The 20,566-nt window shown below is 38.2% G+C and overlaps 1 protein-coding gene across 1 annotated transcript in view; it reads left to right on the top strand.

Moving 5' to 3' along the window:
• The window catches only part of TEX11 (testis expressed 11), a 295,156-nt gene that overhangs the window by 138,229 nt on the left and 136,361 nt on the right, over window positions 1–20,566 (top strand). The window contains exons 11-12 of the mRNA XM_017349668.4: window positions 2,244–2,325; window positions 4,871–4,949. Coding sequence (XP_017205157.3) covers window positions 2,244–2,325; window positions 4,871–4,949 — 161 coding nt within the window. The remainder of the gene's footprint in view (window positions 1–2,243; window positions 2,326–4,870; window positions 4,950–20,566) is intronic.

Below are 20,566 nucleotides of genomic sequence, written 5' to 3'. Positions count from 1 at the left end.
AGTGGAGGATGGCCCTGGCCAGTGGAGGATGCTTGGGCCCTGCACCCGCATGAGAGACCAGGAGGAAGCACCTGGCTCCTGGCTTCGGATCAGTGCAGCGCGCCGGCCGTAGCGGCCATTTGGGGGTTAAAACAACGAAAGGAAGACCTTTTTCTCTGTCTCTCTTGCTCACTGTTTAACTCTGCCTATCAAAAAAAAAAAAAAAAAAAAAAAAAAAAAAAAAAAAAAGAAAAAAGAAAAATTACAGAGAAGACAAGGATATTGATGGTAGGGAGAAAGTTGATTAATTTAACAGCCAATCATGGGGCTGGCGCTGTGCTTTAGTGGTGAAAGCCACTGCCTACAGTGCCGGTATCCCATATGGGTGCCAGTTCAAGTCCCGGCTGTTCCACTTCTGATCCAGCTCTCTGCTGTGGCCTGGAAAAGCAGTAGAAGATAGCCCAAGTCCTTGGGCCCCTGCACCTGTGTGGGAGGCCCGGAGGAAGCTCCTGGCTCCTTGCTTTGGATCGGCACAGCTCCAGCTGTTGTGGCCAACTGGGGAGTGAACCAACAGATGGAAGACCTCTCTCTCTCTCTCTCTCTCTGTGTGTGTGTCTCTGCCTCTCCTTCTCTATGTAACTCTGACTTTTAAATAAATACATAAATCTGAAAAAAAAAACAGGCAATCATTCATGACTTCTGAAAGTGTAACTTCAAGATGCAATAATACATAAGGGCTGGCACTGTGGCATAGCAGGTAAATCTGCTGTGTGCAGTGCATGCATCCCATATGGGCACCGGTTCAAGTCCTAGCTGCTCCACTTCCAATCCAGTTCTCTGCTATGGCCTGGGAAAGCAATAGATGGCCAGGCCCTTGGTCCCCTGCACCCACGTGGGAGACCTGGAGGAAGCTCCTGGCTTCAGATCAGCACAGCTCCAGCCGTTGAGACCATCTGGGGAGTGAACCAGTGGATGGAGGATCTCTCTCTCTCTCTCTCTCTCTGCCTCTCTGTAACTCTGCCTTTCAAATAAATAAATAAATCTTTTTTTTCCTGATCAAGGCTCATTTATTGAACAAATCCAGTAGTATTTAAACATGACCAGTTGTTCACAAAAAGGAGCACAAAAGATTTACATATCAAAAAGGCTTTTAAGGTTACAAAGAGTTCCCAATAAGGTTCTTAATTATTGATTACAAGGGTACAATAAAACACTTAGGTGATAAATGCAGGTTTCAGGTGTGACTGATTATCTAAATAAATAAATAAATCTTTAAAAAATGTGCATAATACAGGGCAAATTTTGATAGAAGTGATGATCTGATAATATAATGGAAAGTATCCATTTTCTGAAGCTGTTAAGTAATTAAATCAAAGATAAAAACAGAATGTTAACTTGTGTGGGTATCTCAGACTTAAGGAAAACAGACACTGCCAAGATCTGGAAGATCTGTACATCTCTGAAGGTAAATGAGAATTGTACCTGATCCATATTCCATTGTCCCTGTGGGAAACGTGGCAATGCAATAAATTAAAATTGGTGACCTTAGTTTATTCTTTGTATTGGTGTCACCTATATTTACAAAGCCTTTTAATACTAGTGGTTACTTTTTCTAACTCACACATGAATAGCTATAATTATTTGTTCATGCAGAGACTAATTGGGTTTGTAGAGAGAAAAGTTCTGGTCTGTGGACCTAGAGTGCAATTTTAATGTTAACCAGCTGTTTAAAGATGTGTCCTACCCTGTAAGGCCAAAGAGGAACCAGAGGAGAGATCATAGATGGCTCAAGGAAGGGCCAACTGACAGTGACTTGGAAACATCATTTAGAGTACATTGTTATTAGTGGTTGACATGACAGGCAGATCCTATAGAAAAGAGAGTTCCCTTCTATCTCGTTCTATTTACACAGGACCTTTAGTTATTGCATCTCAAAAGAAAACAGATCTAATGATATTTGGAGTTTCGCTTACCAAGAATATGGCCTCAGATTCACGCAATTTAAGTACTGACCTTGCCATTAAGTATTTGTAACTCAATAGAAATGTTGGCAAGCTGTTTACCTCATATTATTTCATTTAGAAAGAGTACATTAGAAAACATCCTCAGGGATAGACCGGATGTTATTATATGATCTTTTATAATTTTGATCTCCTTTGATCATGAGTCATCCTGCAGTGGTTGAATAAAACAGGCAATCACTTGAAAATTGTCTTTTACATTCCACAGTTATAATATCATTGTGATTTCTTTGTTTGAAATAGGAGCATTTAAGTACAACTGGGCTTTACTTAAAGTTGAAAATCCTCTTGAAAGGCGAAACAGCTAATGAAGAACTCCTTGAAGGTATCATCTTTCTTTGTGAAGAGCATACAATGTTGACATGTTACCACCAATTCGTTGAATATAAGATCTTTTGTAGTATAATTTGATAATGGCAGAGAAGGAAACTGATCACATAGGAATGGGAAAAGATTGCTAGCCAGGAATAAAGAGAGAAGAGAAAGAACAGTAGCAAATTTAAAGAGTAGTAAAAAAACTGAATGAAAGTAATCAATTTTATTTTAGTCCAGTGGGAAATTGCAACTGCCCAGCCCTTCTGCAGTTATCTACCCCCATGAGGAAAGCATACCTATTGATAGGATAGGTAATGCTTTATAATGCTTTACTTTTTGTAATTACTTGTATAAACATTGTTATTTGTTTTCTGTAATTCTCAAGGGACTAGAATGTACATGGCATAAGACAAACATACACATATATATCTTTGGGTCACTGGGCAAGTTTCTTTTCTGTGCTTCAGTTTCTTCATCTTTAAAAAAGAGATAATATTGGTAATATCTACCTCATCATGTTGTTTTAAGAATCTTAAGAGAAAATGTACATAAAACATTTAGTATCCTGGTGCATTGTGTGCAATATGTATTACCTACTATTATAGTTATTATTATTATTACTACTACTGCTATACCTTTATCACTATTACTATTATATAGATGCATTGAGTGAGGCAGAAGTCTATATACACATTGACCCTTAACATATTTCAACTTTATTTAGTCATAAAAATTATTTTCTCTAACTTATTTTAATATGCACATGCTTAAGTATGTTAGTAATCCATAAGAGCTTTATTATTTGTAGTATATACAATTATGTTAGTAAATTACTGATTATCCAATAAATAAAAACAAATTTATGATAATTAGGACAATAATAAAATTTGCAGTAAACCTAAGCTAGTGATAATTCAGTTTTGCTGAATATTTCTGGGACCTCTAAAATTTTTGCCAATCATTTAAGGGACCTTAGAAGCTCAGATTCGTAGAGTCTGCATGTCTAGGTACAGTATCACCCCAGCACACACAAATTGAAAACTGTTACGAATCAGGAAAACTAGTCCACTATTTTCATTAGTGAAATATATCAACTCACTTAACCAATTAAGGGAAAAGTTTTACTCAAACTAATACAATCTGGAGAGACCAGAGAGATTACTGAAGTCACCAACTTTGGAGTTGAACTGGAGTTTCCCATTACACTGTTTATCCAAATGTAGGTAAGTAAGAAACAGAGGTGAAATTGAAGTTATTTTTATTTCCAGATTATTTTTACTTAACTCAATGTAGATACTTCTGATGTTCAGAGTAACAAATTTGCAATGTCAGTCATTGTTTGGTTGCAAATTATAAGACTTCCCTGAGTCCAAGTTTTTTATATTTAAAAATAATAAAATTGATGTTTACTTTTTTGTATTGAGAGAGTGTATGAAATTTGTATTTTTATATTCTGTTCATTTCTTGTGAAAGTATTTTTCTCTTCGAATGGTCAACCTAATTGCTGGGATAAGAATTTCACTAGTATTTTTTGTAGTATAAAAAATGGAAATTTTAAGAGAGTAACACATATTCATTAAATAAATATTGGGAAAATAATAAAAAATTACCCACAGTCCTACCATCCACTAGAATATAAGAGCCTTGGCAGCAAGTTTTGTGTGTCTTGTTCACTGCTGGGCTCCCAGCACTAAGCACAGTGGCTAGCACAGAGAATACTCCCATTAAATTTTGGTTGAATAAATAATTGATTATAAACACTGTCACTTTTAGCAATTTAATTATTTGTTTTCAGTGTTTTTTCTTTAGCTTATTTTGCTTGTTTCACAGAATTGTGACCATATGATAAATATAACCTTGTATTCTAATTTTTCACTTCATATTAGTGCATATTCATTTTTCCATGTGACTTAATAGTCAACAGTTTTAATGTTCACATTAATGGTTTATGTCTACCTCATTGATGGACGTTCAGAGTGTATTTTCTTTCTATCATTGTAATCGTATACTGCTTTGAATATTTTTATTCCTGTATTTATTTCAAATAACTTTTTAGAAGTACAATTTCTGAAGTAAAGGGGAGTAATAACAATTTATTACATACTTAGTGTTAGGTTCTTTGTTATGTAACTTCCCTTTGTTATCTCATGTAATCTTCTCAATAACCCTGAGAGATTGGTATTAACTAAGGTGTAGAAAAATTAAGTAACTAGACTGTCGCCATACAGGTGGGAGGGGGTTTCAAGTTAAGGTTTGTCTGACTTATCTCAAGCTCTTAACCCAAGTGTTTTTAGCATATAAGTGTTACCAAATTGCCTTCCAGAAGGATTATACCAGGTTACTTTGCCATCCATTTAAAAGTATCTGTGTCAGTACCTTCTCTCTAGCATTGGATATTAATACTTTACAAAAAAAGATTTTGATAAATTGTTAAGCAAAACATGGTATATGACAAACATTTACTAGTAGATATTGAATAGAGGAAAATTGTTGAAATTAGCTAAGCTTCCTTAAAAATAAGACTAATATGATTATTTCATATTCTACTTTGTTAGCTCTCAAGGAAATGCAATCTTTTGACATGTCTTTAGACCTCTCTCTGAACGCTGTTAAACTGCTGATGGATCATGACAGGTACAGAAGAATTGATTTTCCTTTCTCTAAAGACTGACATGTGTCTGTGGTTCCCATTAACACATATTTGTGTGAATACATTCATATTCCAAGGGCATAATATTTGCCATCGTACTGATCAACTTAGACCATGGAACTGCTTATTTATTTAGCGAAACAATAGTAATGTCAATTCTAAATTTTACATTAAATTTTTAAAAAAGAAGTTAAAATCAAGAAGGAATGAGATTAGACCTTATACAGTAGAAGTTAGGCTATGTCGACTTACAGACCACAGTCACATAGAACAGGAAGATGTAAGCAGGTGCAGTTCTGCAAGTGATATTCCTCTCTGGCTTTAATTTTGTAGAATCATTAATGTCAAAAGGGACCTCAAAGTTTTTACAGACCTCTTAGACACTGTCAGACTTTAATATCATCAAGAATTGATGGGAAAAATCTTCAAGCATTTGAAAAGATGGTCAGTGTAATCACTTGTCAGGGAAATGCAAATCCAAATCACTATGAGGAACAATTTCACGCTCACTAGGATGGCTTTAATAAAAATGACATATAATAGCATATATTGGCAAGGATGTGTAGAAATTGTAACTATCCTATAATGCTGGTGAGTATGTAAAATGGTACAGCTGCTTTGGAAAGCAGCCTGTCAGTTCCTCAATGAGTTAAATATAGAGTTACCATATGTCCCAGTAATTCTGCTCTTAGGTGTAAACTCCAGAGAACTGAAAGCATTTATCCATGAAACACTTGTATACTATCATTCATATCAGCATTATTTGCAATGGCCAAAAGTAGAAACAACCCATTTGTCTGTCAACTGATAAATGGATAAACAAAATGTGGTATATCCAAAATCATGAAATATTACTTTTCAATAAAGAAACAGAGTACTGATACATTTTACAACATGGATAAGCATTGAAAACATATCAGGTGAAAGAAGCCAGTCACAAAATAATCACATATTGCAAGATTGCCCTTATATGGTTTGTCCAGAATAGGCACATTTATAGACAAAAATAGGTTAGTGGTTGACTAGGTCTGCAAAAGTTGGGGGGGGGGATGGAAAGTAAATGCTAATGGGCATGGAGTTTTTTGAGAAATGATGAAAATGTTCTAAAATTGAGTGCTGGTTGCACAACTCGAGAATATTCTAAAAACCACTGAATTGTATACTTTAAAGAACAAAGCATATGATATGTGAATTATACCTCAATAAAGCTATTATAAAAATAATCACTGGGTAAACCAGATAAAAATATAGAGGTCAGACCCTAGCTTACTTCAGCAAGCCCAGATTTCTATATCCTTTATGAGTTCTACAAATGATTCTGAGAACCATTATTCTAGACCAGAGGTCAACGAACATTTTCTCTAAGAGTTCAAGTAGTAAATAATTTAGGCTTTTCAAACCATAAAGTCTCTGTCATACTTCTTGACCCTATTATACTGTGAAAGTATTCATAGGTAAATATAAATGAATGAATGTGGCTGTGTTCCAGTACAATTTTATTTGTAAAAACAGATGTGTGGTTAGATTTGGTCACAGACTTGACCAATCCCCTACCTGACAGATGAATTCTCCATTGTTTCTTCATTGAGAAGTGATTCAGTCTTTTCTGGTATACCTGAGGAAGAGGGGAGTGCATTATGTTTTTATAAAGTGGGAACAGATGATTCTTCCTCATAAACAATTGATATGTTTCCCAGTAATTTCTAAGGCTCCCCATTCTGCCGTAGGGTAGCATCTAAATCTTTAACTTGACAGGTCTTCTCCAGTTCATTCTGACACTGTTCATGATATGGTCACTTTCTGGGTGTTACTGTCACCCCCAGTCTTAACATGGCAATCACAACTGAACGCAATACTGCAGATGTAATCTCAACAATAGTATATACCTTTTGGATTCTAAAGGTTCTAAACCTGTGCTATCCAATATAGTAGCTGCTAGCCACATGTAGCTTTTTAAATTTGAATGAAAAATTAAATTAAATGATGATTTTAGGTGTAATCATTGGACCTGTTATAAGTCTACCTAATTATATAGCCTGATGTCCTTCATCATATGCACCAAAAATTCATTGAATTCAATTTTAATTATTTTGAAGATTTATTTATTTATTTGAAAGGAAGAATTACAGAAACAGAGAGAAAGAGCGAGATCTTCCATCTGCTGGTTCACTCCCCGAATAGCTGCAATGGCCAGGGCTGGGCCAGGCCAAAGCCAGGAGCTTGGAACTCCGTTTGGGTCTGCACACTGGTGCAGGGGCCCAAGCACTTGAGCCATCTTCCACTGCTTTCCCAGGTGCATTATCAGGGAGGGATCTGGATTGGAAGCAGTGCAGGTAGGACTTGAACTGGCACCCATATGGGATGCCGGCATTGTAGATGACAGCTTAACCCACTATACCCTGTGCCGGCCCCAATTTTTATTTTTTAAAGTTTTGGTTGTTTATACCCTACCTCCTTCCACAAAGAAATTGAACCTTCCTACATATATTTAAACTTTCCTATATGTATTTAAATATAATAAAGCTTTTAAAATTTAAATAGGAAGTTAGAACCCTGTAAAGGGTGAAGCAACCATGCCAAACACAATGGCTAATATAGTTACTGTAATTAAGAATTAAACTTAACCTAAAAATCTGGTTTTCTGGCTTATCTTAAAAAATGGAAAGATATGGAAACACTAAGTAGTGATCAGTTGGAGTTAAGTAGCAATTAACACCTTTAGATACTTCCTTATATTTTCCCATATCCTGATATCATCTTTCTGTGTGCTGTTATTACTCTTGTAACAGATATAGCAGAAAAATAAAATATTTATGGTACCCCACCTATATCTCTAGTCAAAGTAGAAGTGTGAATGTGGCCGACACTGGTATACTGGGTAAAGCTGCTACCTGCAGCGCCAGCATCCCATATGGGCGCCAGTTCGAGTCCCAGCTGCCCCATTTCTGATCCAGCTCTCTGCTGAATGTGCCTGGGGATGGCAGCAGAAGATGGTCCACGTCCTTGGGCCCCTGCACCCATGTGGGAGACCCAAAAGGAGCTCCTGGCTCCTGGCTTCAGATCAGTCCAGCTCTGGCCATTATGGCTATGAACCAGTGGATAGAAGCTCTCTCTCTCTCTCTCTCTCTCTCTCCCTCCCTCCCTCTCCCTCTCCCTCTCCCTCTCCCTCTCCCTCTCCCTCTCCCTCTGCCTCTGCCTCTGCCTCTGCCTCTCTGTTACTCTTTCAACTAAATAAATAAATCTTTAAAAAAATTGTATTGGGTACTATATGATGTTTCAATAGGTATGTTGTGTAACGTCTAATCAGGGAAAATTTATCTGTTTCCTCAAATATTTCACATGTCATTATGGTGAAATATCCAAAATCCTATCATGTGTGTTTAATATGCAAACAAGCAATGTTTGTGTCAAATGAATGCAACTTAAAAACCCATTATGGAAAAAATACAGTAGAAATTATAGCCAGTACACAGAAAAACTGCCTATTGAAAAAATGAATTCAAATAAAGAACCAAAACTTCCACTGCATTTATTTTGGAAAGTGAAAAACACAAATAGTCTTGTTGTAAAATAAAGTTCTGTGGTTATATATTAAGGGAAAAGGTTGCCCAGGAATTAGCTTTTACAGGTGACACATTTACAAAAGACTATCTACTGAGTGAGGCACACAGTGTACTCCTAAGTTTCAAATGCAGATCTAACCAGAAATGCTATTGTTTGGTATGTTAAAGATATGGGTAAGAATTTACTGTGCAGGTTGCTTGAAGAGGATAATTTATTTGTGGTATTTTCTGTTGTCCAAACATAAAGGGTACTTCCCAGTAAGGCATATTTATTGGTGGTGTCAGTGATTCAGTGATATGATAGAACCTTTTTTAAAAAAGATATATTTATTTATTCGAAAGGCAGAGTTACAGAGAGGGGAGAGAGAGAGAGAGAGAGAGAGAGAGAGAGAGAGAGAGAGAAATCTTCCATCTGCTGGTTTACTCCCCAGATGGCTGCAGCAGCTAGGGCTGGGTCAGGCCAAAGCCAAGAACCTGGAACTCCATCCAGGTCTCCCATGTGGGTGGCAGGAGCTTAAGTACTTGGGGCATCTTCTGCTGCTTTCCCAAGCACATTTTAAGAAGCTGTATCAGAAGTGGAGCAGCTGGGACTGGAACCTGCTCTCTGATATGTGATTCCAGCGTTACAAGCAGTGGCTTTAACTGCTGTGCTATAATGCCAGTCCCTGTGATAGAACCTTTGAACATATTGCCTGTAATTTAGGTTTAATATAGATTGGTCAAAATAACTTTTAAGTATGGCTATGAACAATATTTCTGCAGAGGTTATTGTTATCAAAAGCTATGATTTGATCTTAACTCCATGGTAGCAGTGGGTTTTTTTTTTTTTTGAGAGTCCAGAGGGTTTTAAATGTTTGATACCTATGCTGTGAATTCATGGGAATAGGTCCAGCAACTCAAGCTCTTTTCCATTGACTCTCACAAAGTGAACTTCTCTGCGTGGAGCACAACTGTGCTTCAGTTGAACCCAGGTATCTTTTTTTTCGTCTTCTTTCTTTTTTTATTTTAAAGATTTATTTATTTATGTGAAAGACAGAGTGAGAGCCAGAAAGAAAAAACACTTCCACCTGCTTATTCATGCCCCAATAGCCAGGTTTGGCGAGGCCAAAGCCAGGAGGCAGGAACTCCATACTCATCTCCCACTTGGATGGCAGGAGGCCCAAATACTTGGGACTTGGACTGGCACTTGGATATGGAGAGCTGGTATTCCAAGCAGTGGCTTAACCTGCTGAGCCACAATGCCGGCCCCAAGATTCCTTCTTTTTTTCTGATCTTTTTCTTCACATATTTCAGGAAGCAACTCAGCTCTTAGAGTGCTTAATATGTTCAATATGCACATTAATTCTCTTGGCAAGATTCTTGCCCTTAACATGTTTGTTTACAGCAGTGCCAACAGCACACTGGGGTCGACTCTTGCAGCTTTGCCATGGTAACACAGGACATTCCTTTTTGTACAATATGCATTCCCTTGATGTCTGCAATGTCACCTTTTTGTATATTTGTATGCATGTGACTAAAGGAACCATTTTGTTTTTTGAAAGGCCTACAGAACATATGTTGGTGTCTCTCTTTTTCCCTTTGGGTTAGTCATTTTGGTAAATTGTTGGTGGTTCTGGCCTAAAGGATGGTGGCAATGTTTTTCAAGGATGTAAAACTCAAGTATAAGAGGATACTTAGGGACTGGCATTATGTCATAGGGGGTAAAGCCACTGCTTGTGATGCCAGCATCACATATGGGCACTGGTTCAATTCCTGGCTGCTCCACTTTCCATCCAGCTCCCTAATAAATGGCCTGGGCAAAGAAGCAGAAGATGGCCCAAGTACTTGGGACTCTGACACCTATGTGGCAGACACGGAAGAAATTCCTGGCTCCTAGCTTTGGCCTGGCCAAGTCTCGACTGCTGCAGCCATCTGGGGAGTAAACCAGCAGATATATCTCTCCTCCCCAACCCCGTGTGTCTCTGACTTTCAAATAAAATAAACAAACCTTTTTTTTTTTTAAAAAAAGAGAGTATTTCAAAAATTTCATGGAAAATAGAAATAAAAATAAAAATAAAGCTTTGTTGAAATCCTTCCGTGTTTTTTTCATAGTACATATTTTCCATGGACTTTTTAAAAACTCCACATATTGTTTAATTCACCAAGGAACGTGTAGATATAGTATATCATGCATGTATATTAGATAGTCTTCTATGGCTTCACAGAGATTATTGCTTGGTTTGCCAAATGGGATACACGATACAGCTGTTGACTCCACTGCTTGGATTGGAGGTCAGGAGGATTAGGGATTAGCTGTGTAGTGCCTAGCACGTAGTGTTGTCACAGCTTGAGTAGCCCTGGAAGCAGATTTTGAGATTGAGATTGATGTATAGTTAGTTTATTAAGGGGTGTTTTGATGCTCAGCACCTGTGAAGAGAAGTAAAGGAGGAAGGAGTGAATAAAGGGAGAAGTTAGGCTGAGGTATAATTGCAAGACCTCGGCCTTACAAATGGGTAACTCTGATCCACAAAAATTGTCCTCAGTTGGAGTGGGAGGGTCAGATCTTACAGTCTAGTGTTGACTACTCATTGGATGCTGGCCGTGCTGAGAAGGGAGCCTAATCTTGTGTGTGGTAGCTATCTTCAGCCTAGAGCTGAAGAGCAAATGGGAAATAAATACTTCAGTACTGAAGGGGTGATCTGAGCAGTGTAGCATAGCATTTATGACAGGTAGGTGCTGAAGAGATGTTTTCTGAACAGTTGAAATAATTCAGCTTGTTCATATCATCCAAAGGAAAATCACTGCCTCAGCTCATCAACTTGACCTTTCTGGTGAATATGACAACCCATGTAAACACTTTGAATCTCTCTCTGTGAAAGTGCTCCAACATAATTATACAAATGCAAAATTTAATTCATATGTTCTTAGTGAAGTCATTTTTGTGGAAAACTAATTTAGCAAGGAATAATCTGGCTCTTTTTTTTTCTGTACTGAAAGTGGTTTCCAGAGATGGGAGTGATTACCTAAACTACATGCTTAACAATTCTAGGGTTAAAGATTGAATTATTTAAAAAAGTTTTATGGTTTCCAACATTATGATAATGAAAAACATTGCTCATCTTGCCTTTCTCAAGATTACTTATGTGAATAAAGAGCTACAAATTGAAGAACTTAAACTGCAGTGTGGTGTGGTACTGAATCCTAATTAGACAACTCTGGAATTTCAGATGTAGTGGACATTTGATGGTTTTGACCATTGTCCATTCATTCATTCCATCTTCCTCTTGAAGACTAGTGCCCAAATTTCCATTTAGGTATCCTCTTCTCCATATCAGCCCATGTGGACATAGGCATATGGGCATTGAGGAAACAAGTTTTGGGGCTGGCACTGTAGCATAGTAGGTTAAGCCTCCACCTGAGGTGCCAGCATCCCATATGGATGTCATTCGAGTCCCAGCTGCTCCATTTCCAATCCAGCTCCTTGCTAATAGCCTGGGAAAGCAGTGGAAGATGGCCCAAGTGCTTGGGCCCCTGCACCCACATGGGAGACCCAGAAGAAGCTCCTGGCTTCTGATCAGCCCAGCCCCAGCCATTGTGGCCATTCGAGGAGTGAACCAGCAGATGGAAGACCTCTCTCATTGTCTCTCCCTTTCTCTGTCTGTAACTCTGCCTCTCAAATAAATAAACAAATCCTTAAAAAAATGAGTTTCAGATTTCTATTCCCAAATCAACGGAATAATCAATTTCAAAAGGAAAATATGATAAATTAAGTATTCATATTCTTAGATTTCAAATTCAAAGTATGTTCTGTTTTCTTGCCTGATTGTTAATATGCTTATACCATCATTCAGTTAATAGTAAATTTTGATTATGTATTTGGCAGTCGGTTTTTCTTAGTCTCCTTCACTCATTCATGTTATATAGTTGGCCTTTGTATACAGTATAGAAAGTCACATTATATAATGGACAAAACTTTTAATAATTCTGTAGCAAAAGCTTAAGTATCTTTTATACAGAGCAGTTTCTTTTAGTAACAAAAGTGTGCAGAACATTAATTGTTAGAAAGTAAATATATTTCTGCAATAGATTAAGCTTATGCAGTCCAGACCTAGCTTTCTGTTAATTTGCCATGCTGTTTTGTCAGTGAAGCCTTGCTGATTTATATTAGTGCTTCTCAGTGCTTTATATTCATATTAATTATATCAGTATATATTAGTACTTTGTATCAGCATTAAACTTGATATCAGCTGAAGATTTTGTGAAGATGCAGATTCTGATACAGTAGGTCTGGCATGGGCCTGATCTGCACATTTTTTAAAGATTTATTTATTTATTTGAAAGGCAGAGTTACAGAGGGGGAGAGAGAGAGAGAGAGAGACAGAGACAGAGAGAGAGAGAGAGAGGTAGGTCTTCCATCCACTGGTTCTCTCCCCAAATGGCTGCAATGGCCAGGGCTGGGCCAGGCTGAAGCAGGAGCCAGGAACGGGTGCAGGGGCCCAAGTACTTTGGCCATCTTCCATGGCCTTCTCAGGCACACAACCTGGGAGCTAGGTAGGGAGTGGAGCAGCCAGGACTCAAACTGGCCGCCCATGTGGGCACCCATGTAGCCGGAGTGCAACAGCCCTCCTGACTACATCACAGCACTGGGCTCCTGATCTACATTTCTAACAAACTCCTGGATGATGCCAATGCTGTTGGTCTGTGACCCACACTTGCAGTAGCAAGGTTTGGAAATCTAAAAGGGCTCCATAAGTTTTAGTCTCACAAATTTTCTTAACATCTTAATAAGGCAAGTTTATTTGATTCAGAGTCCTGAACTCTTTTACAGCAATTAAGTTACTATTATTTCTTCCTCACCTTGGGCTTTAATACCTTCTTATGAAATTTTGTATCTATTTTTAATTCTATAGACATACCATTAATGAAAATGTTAATATTATCCTAACAAATAACCTGGTTTTAGTTTTTTTTTCTTTCCTTCAACTCTGGTGCATAATTTTTCCTTGTAATCTTGCATAGATAACTTTATGTTGTTGCGTTGAAAGGACTTAGGCCCTTTCTTTGACACTGATGAGGTAGATTAGGAAATTACTGTTCATTCCAGTAATGATACTACCAAATCAGATAATCAAAGTATTTTTAAATTGGAATGAGACTACTAAAACAGAATTAGAAACCTAGAGATAGGGGCTGGTGTAGTGGTGCAGCGGGTTAAGCTGCCACCTGTGATGCCAGCATCCCATATGACTGCCAGTTCAAGTCCAGCTGCTCCACTTCTGATCCACTTCTGATCTGGACTTGAGGAAGCAGCAGAAGATGGCCCAAGTGCTTGAGCCCCTGCTGCCCACTTGGGAGTCCTGGGTGGAGCTCCAGGCTCCTGTCTTCTCCCTGGTGCAGCTCTGGCCATTGCAACCATTTGGAGAGTGAACCAGCAGATGGAAGATATCTCTCTCTCTCTTTCTCTCTCATTCTCGCTCTTGCTCTTTCTCTCTTTATAAATCTCTCTTTCAAATAAATCTTTTTTAAAAAGAGAAACTTAGACATAGTTATTTTGGAAAGCCAATACTCCAAATGAAAATACCTAACAAGAATCAAAGAGATCAGATTGACATTGCCATGCCAAAGTCAAGAACAGAGAGTAGCATCAGGCTTGTGAAGTTAAAATTAAAGTTTTGGAAGTACAGGGGTAGCAAGTTGTGCAAGTTCATCAAGTAAAAATAAAGAGCAGAAAACTTTGCAGCTTAAGTACTTTGTTTCCAACATTTCTGTTGCATAAGGCCTGGTATTGTTTTGTTAATATAATAGTTTTTGAGGGGCCCCGCGCTGTGGCTTAATGGGTAAAGCCGCTGCCTGCAGTGCCAGCATCCCATATGGACACCGGTTCGAGTCTTTTGGCTGCTCTACTTTTGATCCAGCTCTCTGCTATAGCCTGGGGAAGCAGTAGAAGATGGCCATGTCGTTGGGCCCCTACACCTGCATGGGAGACCTGGAGGAAGCTCCTGACTCCTGGCTTCGGATGGTTGTGGCCGTCTGGGGAGTGGAAGACCTTTCTCTCTACCTCTGCCTTTCTGTAACTCTGCCTTTAAAATAAATAAATAAACATTTTTAAAAATAGTTTTTGAATACATTGTTGAATATTATTATAATAAAATATTTTAGAGCCTCTCTGATCCTACACATTAAGTAAGTTCTTGATAAGTTCTGTTCAGAGAAAATGTGATATGATTAATAGAAATTGGGATATGATCAATAGAAAATGTGATATGATTCTCCATGGACTTACACTAGAAAAATAGAAATAACTTACTTCCAAAAATGTTGACCCTAAAATGTAGTAGTAAACTATATTTAGAACTACAGCAAAATTTTAAAATCACGTTTAAATGTAATATATTCTCCTGATAATACAATAATAAATAAGTGGAGTGGATTATAAAAATGGCAAAATGAGTGAGATAATATCCTGATTGTGTAGAAAAGGAGATAGGTACAATATTGAAGACTGATGTTCTCAATAGTAATTTCTTCCTGAGATAGTTCTAAAAAGTTGTTATTGACCACTAGGAGATAAAAGCAAACATTAACTGGCTCCTGGATTTCTGGTTAATCATGTGTTAACATGTAACAAGCCGCTATCTAAGCTGTTAATAAGCGTTCTCACCCTAAATCTTTCATCTCCTCTCCCGTTTAAGGTTGAATATCCATATAATGCACTTTATAGGGCATACAATTTTTTGTTGTAATGAAAATGTTCAATGAATTTATTGTTAGGAATCATAGCTCTAGCTTGTAGAAAATGAAGATGGTACAGAATATATAACCAGTTTGTGAATCTTCAATATATTTTGTTGAGAGAAATCATTTGTGTTCCACTCTCCCACTCCCACCCCCAACCCAAGGGTTGGTTTGACAATCTTTAAAATGGTAAGAGGAGTTAAAGCAATTAATAATAAAAAAAAGACTGGTTACTGGTTCTTCTTAGTGACAGAGTTCCATTTTCCTGAATACATTTGGTACATTGAAGTTCATTTTCTCAAAAATTATGCTTAGTGTACAGTATGTTGTCTGGGGTTTTGGTTGGAGATAAAAAGAAATCTACAAAATAGACATTCCCCTTAATGAGTTTAAAGTCTGCTTTAGTAAATTAAGCATATATTTACTCGATCAGCCAACTGACAATAAAATACAGTATACAAGGATTTTGTAGCATAGGCAGTAAATCATATACAAATTTGGAGGAGGGAACTAAGGATCCCTTTGGGCCTATTCAGCAGAGAAAGCTTTATGGAGGAGGTGAGGACTTAAAAATGGATAAGACTGGGGGCCGGCACCGTGGCTCACTTGGTTAATCCTCTGCCTGCAGCGCCGGATCCCATATGGGCTCCGGGTTCTAGTCCTGGTTGTTCCTCTTCCAGTCCAGCTCTCTGCTGTGGCCCGGGAAAGCAGTGGAGGATGGCCCAAGTGCTTGGGTGCCTGCACCCTCATGGGAGACCAGGAGGAAGCACCTGGCTCCTGGCTTCGGATCGGCACAGTGCCGGCCATAGCGGCCATTTGGGGAGTGAACCAACGGTCTGTAACTCTACCTGTCAAATTAAAAAAAAAATTTAAAAATGGATAAGATTTACATAAAAGGGGTATGAATTTCTGGCTGGAAGATCAGAGTGAGAACAAGGCAGGTTTGTGGATGGTAATTTAATAAAGTAATTAGGATCTTTTATGCAAAGGGCACCATGAGGAAGATAGGCACTACTTTTAGTGAACTTGCAAGTCTAGTTGGAAAGAGAGCATGTGTAAAGATAATAGCTCTAAACATCTCATGGAGAATGGGGATAGCTGACAAATCGCTATAGAAATTCAAAAGAGACCTAGATCATTGTGTGTTGGTGACATCTGAGAGACGACTTTAAAGGGGATTCTTGAGCTGGACTCTGAAGGTGGGAATAGGATTTAGAGAAGTGAAAAAGAGGAGGTAGAACATTTGTAGCAAGGGCTATACATAAATTACTATGGGGACAATATGGCCTGTTCAGAATATGATGATTAATGGATCAGAGAGGCTACAATGTAAATTTTACTTAAGGATGCAATAAAATAGAAAATTAGAGAAGTAAATTGGAAGTCATTTATGAAAATCTTTGAATGTCAGATTAAAAGATTTTATGATATAGGCAAATAGGGACCCATTTGAAGGTTTTCAAATAGGATGGTGACAGGCAATATGGAAGACTTTGAGAGGAGCAAGATTAAAGGTAGGGAGGTCAATTAAGAGTTGTTGCAATTAGCTCAAATACGAAGTAATAAGAAATTGAATTATATTGATAGCAGTGAAAAGTCATTCTTTCAGATTTGAGTTCCTTCAATGTACCAGTCTTTCCTTTTTTTCTTTTTTGCTGGGCATTTTGCATTGAAGATACAGAGATTAAATAATGTATAGTACTTGACCTCAGGACATCTACCTTTAATGGGGGTAGACTGGCTCATAATTATGAAACAAATAAAATCACAAAGTATTTTGCCATTACCAAAGAGAGGCTAGTTTATGAAGACAGAGCTGTTTCAATTTCTGCCTACATATTTGGCATTAGAATTCATATTGTTTTGAGTTAGTTGACTGTCTTGTAGTTTTTTGCATTTTTTCAGCCATCTTAGTGACTAATTTTCAATCACTTGCTGTCTTCAAGACTTTTCTGTTTTCTGTTTCCACTGTGAAACAATGAGCTATACAAATAAACTATAATAAGGAATATTGCTCTCAGAGATTCTAGAATAAGAAATGAACAAGTGATAAAAGTGAAAGATATAATGAAGGAAGAATCAAAAACATCTAACTGGTTATGGGGAAGAGGGGCAAGGAGGCAGAAGAAAGTAAATAGGTGGCAACAGACACAAGATTATTCAGTGTCCTGGAGGTGCTGGTGGTATATAGTATGTAGTATATGATGTAGTATAGTGTATAGGTAGATTATGTTTGAATAGTAAAAGAGACAGAAGGCTGGTTTCAAATTCTTTTACTAGAGACTGTTTGTGCCTCACACTCTGTATATCTGTTTTCCTCATCTGTAACATAAAAGATTATACTAACTATTTTCTAGGGTTAACAGGATTACATGAGATCATGCATATGAAGCATGTAGAAGGAATTGCTCATGGTAAGAATCCATTAAATGTCAGCATTTTTGGTATTTATTTGTTGATAGGCAGTGTTGTGTAGTGGTTTTGAGTATGCTGCTTAGATTTGAATTCTTTGTTCCACCATTAACTAGCTGTCAGGACTTCAGGCAAATTTCAAACTTCTCTGTGCTTCAGCTTCCTTGTTTTTAATTTTTAAAATGTATTGTTTTTTAATTTATTTGAAAAGCAGAGAGAGACAGAGAAAGAGAAATTTCCATTAGCTGGTTCATTCCCCAGATGCCTGTAATAGCTGGGATCTGGCTAGGCTAAATCCAGGAGCCTAGAACTCAATCCAGGTCTCCCATGTGAGTGACAGGGACTCACTTGAGCCATCACTTGCTTCCTCCCAGAGTGGGCATTAGCAGGTAGCTGGAATTGGAAGCCGAACTGGAAATCAAATCTAGGCACTCTCTTTTGGAATGCAGGCATCCCAAGTAGCTTCTGAAGCACTGCACCAAATGCCTGCCCTAGCTTCCTCGTTTTTTTTTTTTTTTTCCAGTTTAATCTTTTATTTATTAATTTTTGAGGTAACACTTTAAATTTGCCTTATAATCATTTTAAAATGGAGATTTTTTTTAGATTTTTATTTATTTATTTGACAGGTAGAGTTATAGACAGTGAGAAAGAGAGATAGAGAGAAAGGTCTTCCTTCCGTTGGTTCACTCCCCAAATGGGGAGCCAGGTGCTTCCTCCTGTTCTCCCATGCAGGTGCAGGGGCCCAAGCACTTGGACCATCCTCCACTGCCTTCCTGGGCCACAGCAGAGAGCCGGACTGGAAGAGGAGCAACCAGGACTAGAACCCAGAACCCATATGGGATGCCGGTGCCGCACGTGGAGATTAACCTAGTGCGCCATGGCGCCAGCCCCTAAGATGGAGATATTAAAGTACTTACCTCATAAGCTTGCTGTGAGGACTAAATATATTAGTATATGCATACTGCTATATTTGTGCCTGATACACAACATTATTTAAAGTTTGCTATTGTTATTATTTGGGGAGCCCTTCAGACTTAATGGTAACTCTTGTATGTTACATGTATTGCAAATATGCTCTCCAGATTGTCTTTCACCCTACAGAGGTCTTAACATCTGATGGAGATGCTGAGTGAAAAAAAACCAGCTTCAGAAGGTCACATGTTGTATGCATCCATTTATGTGACATTCATGAAATAACAAAATTGTACAGATAGAGAATAGATTGAGTGATTGCCAGGGATTAGGGACGATAGTGAAGGGGAGAAAGATGCATTTGACTATAGAGATGTAGAATGAGGAATATCTTTGTAGTGATACGACAGTTCTGTACCCCTTTTTTATAACTTCCTGTGAATCTATCATTATTTTTAAATTAAAAGTTAGCATAAGATATTTCATGCAGTGTTAAACACGCAGCTTCGAATACCTGCATCCCATATTGAGGGCCTGGCTTAGAATCCTGAGTTCTGGGGCTGGCACCGTGGCATAGTTGGTAAAGCTGCAGCCGGCAGTACCGGTATCCCATATGACCCTCAGTTTGAGTTCTGACTGCTCTACTTCTGATCTAGCTCCCTGCTATGGCCTGGGAAAGCAGTGAAAGATGGCCCAAGTGCTTGGGCCCCTTCACCCATGTGGGAGACCTGGAAGAAGCTCCAGGCTCCTGGCTTCAGATCAGCACAGCTTCAGCTATTGTGGCAATTTGGGGAGTGAACCAGCAGATGGAAGACCTCTCTCTCTCTCCTTCTCTGCCCCTGCCTCTCTGTAACTCTGTCTTTCAAATAAATAAATACATCTTTAAAAAAAAAGAATACTATCCCAGTTCTGCATCCAATTTCAGCTTCCTGGAAATTTTTAAGAAATTTTTTTACTAAAAAATTTTTATAGTTAAACAATTTGATGGAATTAGATTTGTTGATTTTCTCTTTTTCTGTTTTTTTTTTAAAGTTATTTTTAAGGAATCCCAATTTCATAAGTACAACTTTAGGAATATAATTAATCCTCTTAAACACAATCCCACCCCTCCTCCTCCATCGTCTCCCTTTGCCGTTCCATTCTCCATTAAGATTCATTTTCAACTAACTTTGTACACAGAAGACCAACTCTGTACTAAGTAAAGATTTCAACAATTGGCACACACACACATAAAAAAAAAACTGTTTGAGAACTAGTTTTACAGTTAACTCTCATAATACAACTCATTGAGGACAGAGGTCTTGCATGAGGAGTAAGAGCACAGTGACTCATGTTGTTAATTTAACAATTAACGCTCTTATGTATGACGTCAGTGACCACCCGAGGCTCTTGACATGAGCTGTCTACGCTGTGGAAGCCTTTGGAATCCACAAATTCCATCAGTGTTTAGACAAGGCCATAAGCAGAGTGGAAGTTCTCTCCTCCCTTCAGAGAAAAGTACATCCTTCTTTGATGGCCTCTTCTTTCCGCTAGGATCTCACTCATAGAGATCCTTCATGTAGAACATTTTTTGCCAGTGTCTTGGCTTTTGATGCCTGAAATGTTCTCACAGGCTTTTCAGCCAGACCAGGAAGCCTTAAAGGCTGATTCTGAAGTCAAAGTGTTACTTAAAGCTATTGTCATTCTATGAGTCTGCAATGTTGACTGCTTCTCATGTTGAAACATTCTCTTCCTTCTCTGTGAGTGAGATCCTGGTGGAAAGAAGGGGCCATCAAAGAAGGAGGTACCTTTCTCTGAAGGGAGGAGAGAACTTCCAATTTGATTATGGCCTTGTCTAAATAAGGTCAGAGTTTGTGAACTTAAGAGGCTTCCATAGCCTTGGCAGCTCATGACAAGAGCCTCAGGTGATTACTGATGTCATAAATGAGTGTCAATTGTTAAATCAACAACGGGAGTCACTGTGCACTCACTCCCCATGTAGGACCTCTGTCCTTCATGTG

Source organism: Oryctolagus cuniculus, chromosome X (assembly GCF_051225735.1).
Source record: "Oryctolagus cuniculus isolate XC-2025 breed Fujian yellow rabbit chromosome X, ASM5122573v1, whole genome shotgun sequence".
In the NCBI taxonomy this organism is placed as follows: Eukaryota; Metazoa; Chordata; class Mammalia; order Lagomorpha; family Leporidae; genus Oryctolagus; species Oryctolagus cuniculus.
The sequence above is the reverse complement of the archived record's forward strand: the minus strand, read 5'-3'. Positions and strand labels throughout refer to the sequence as shown.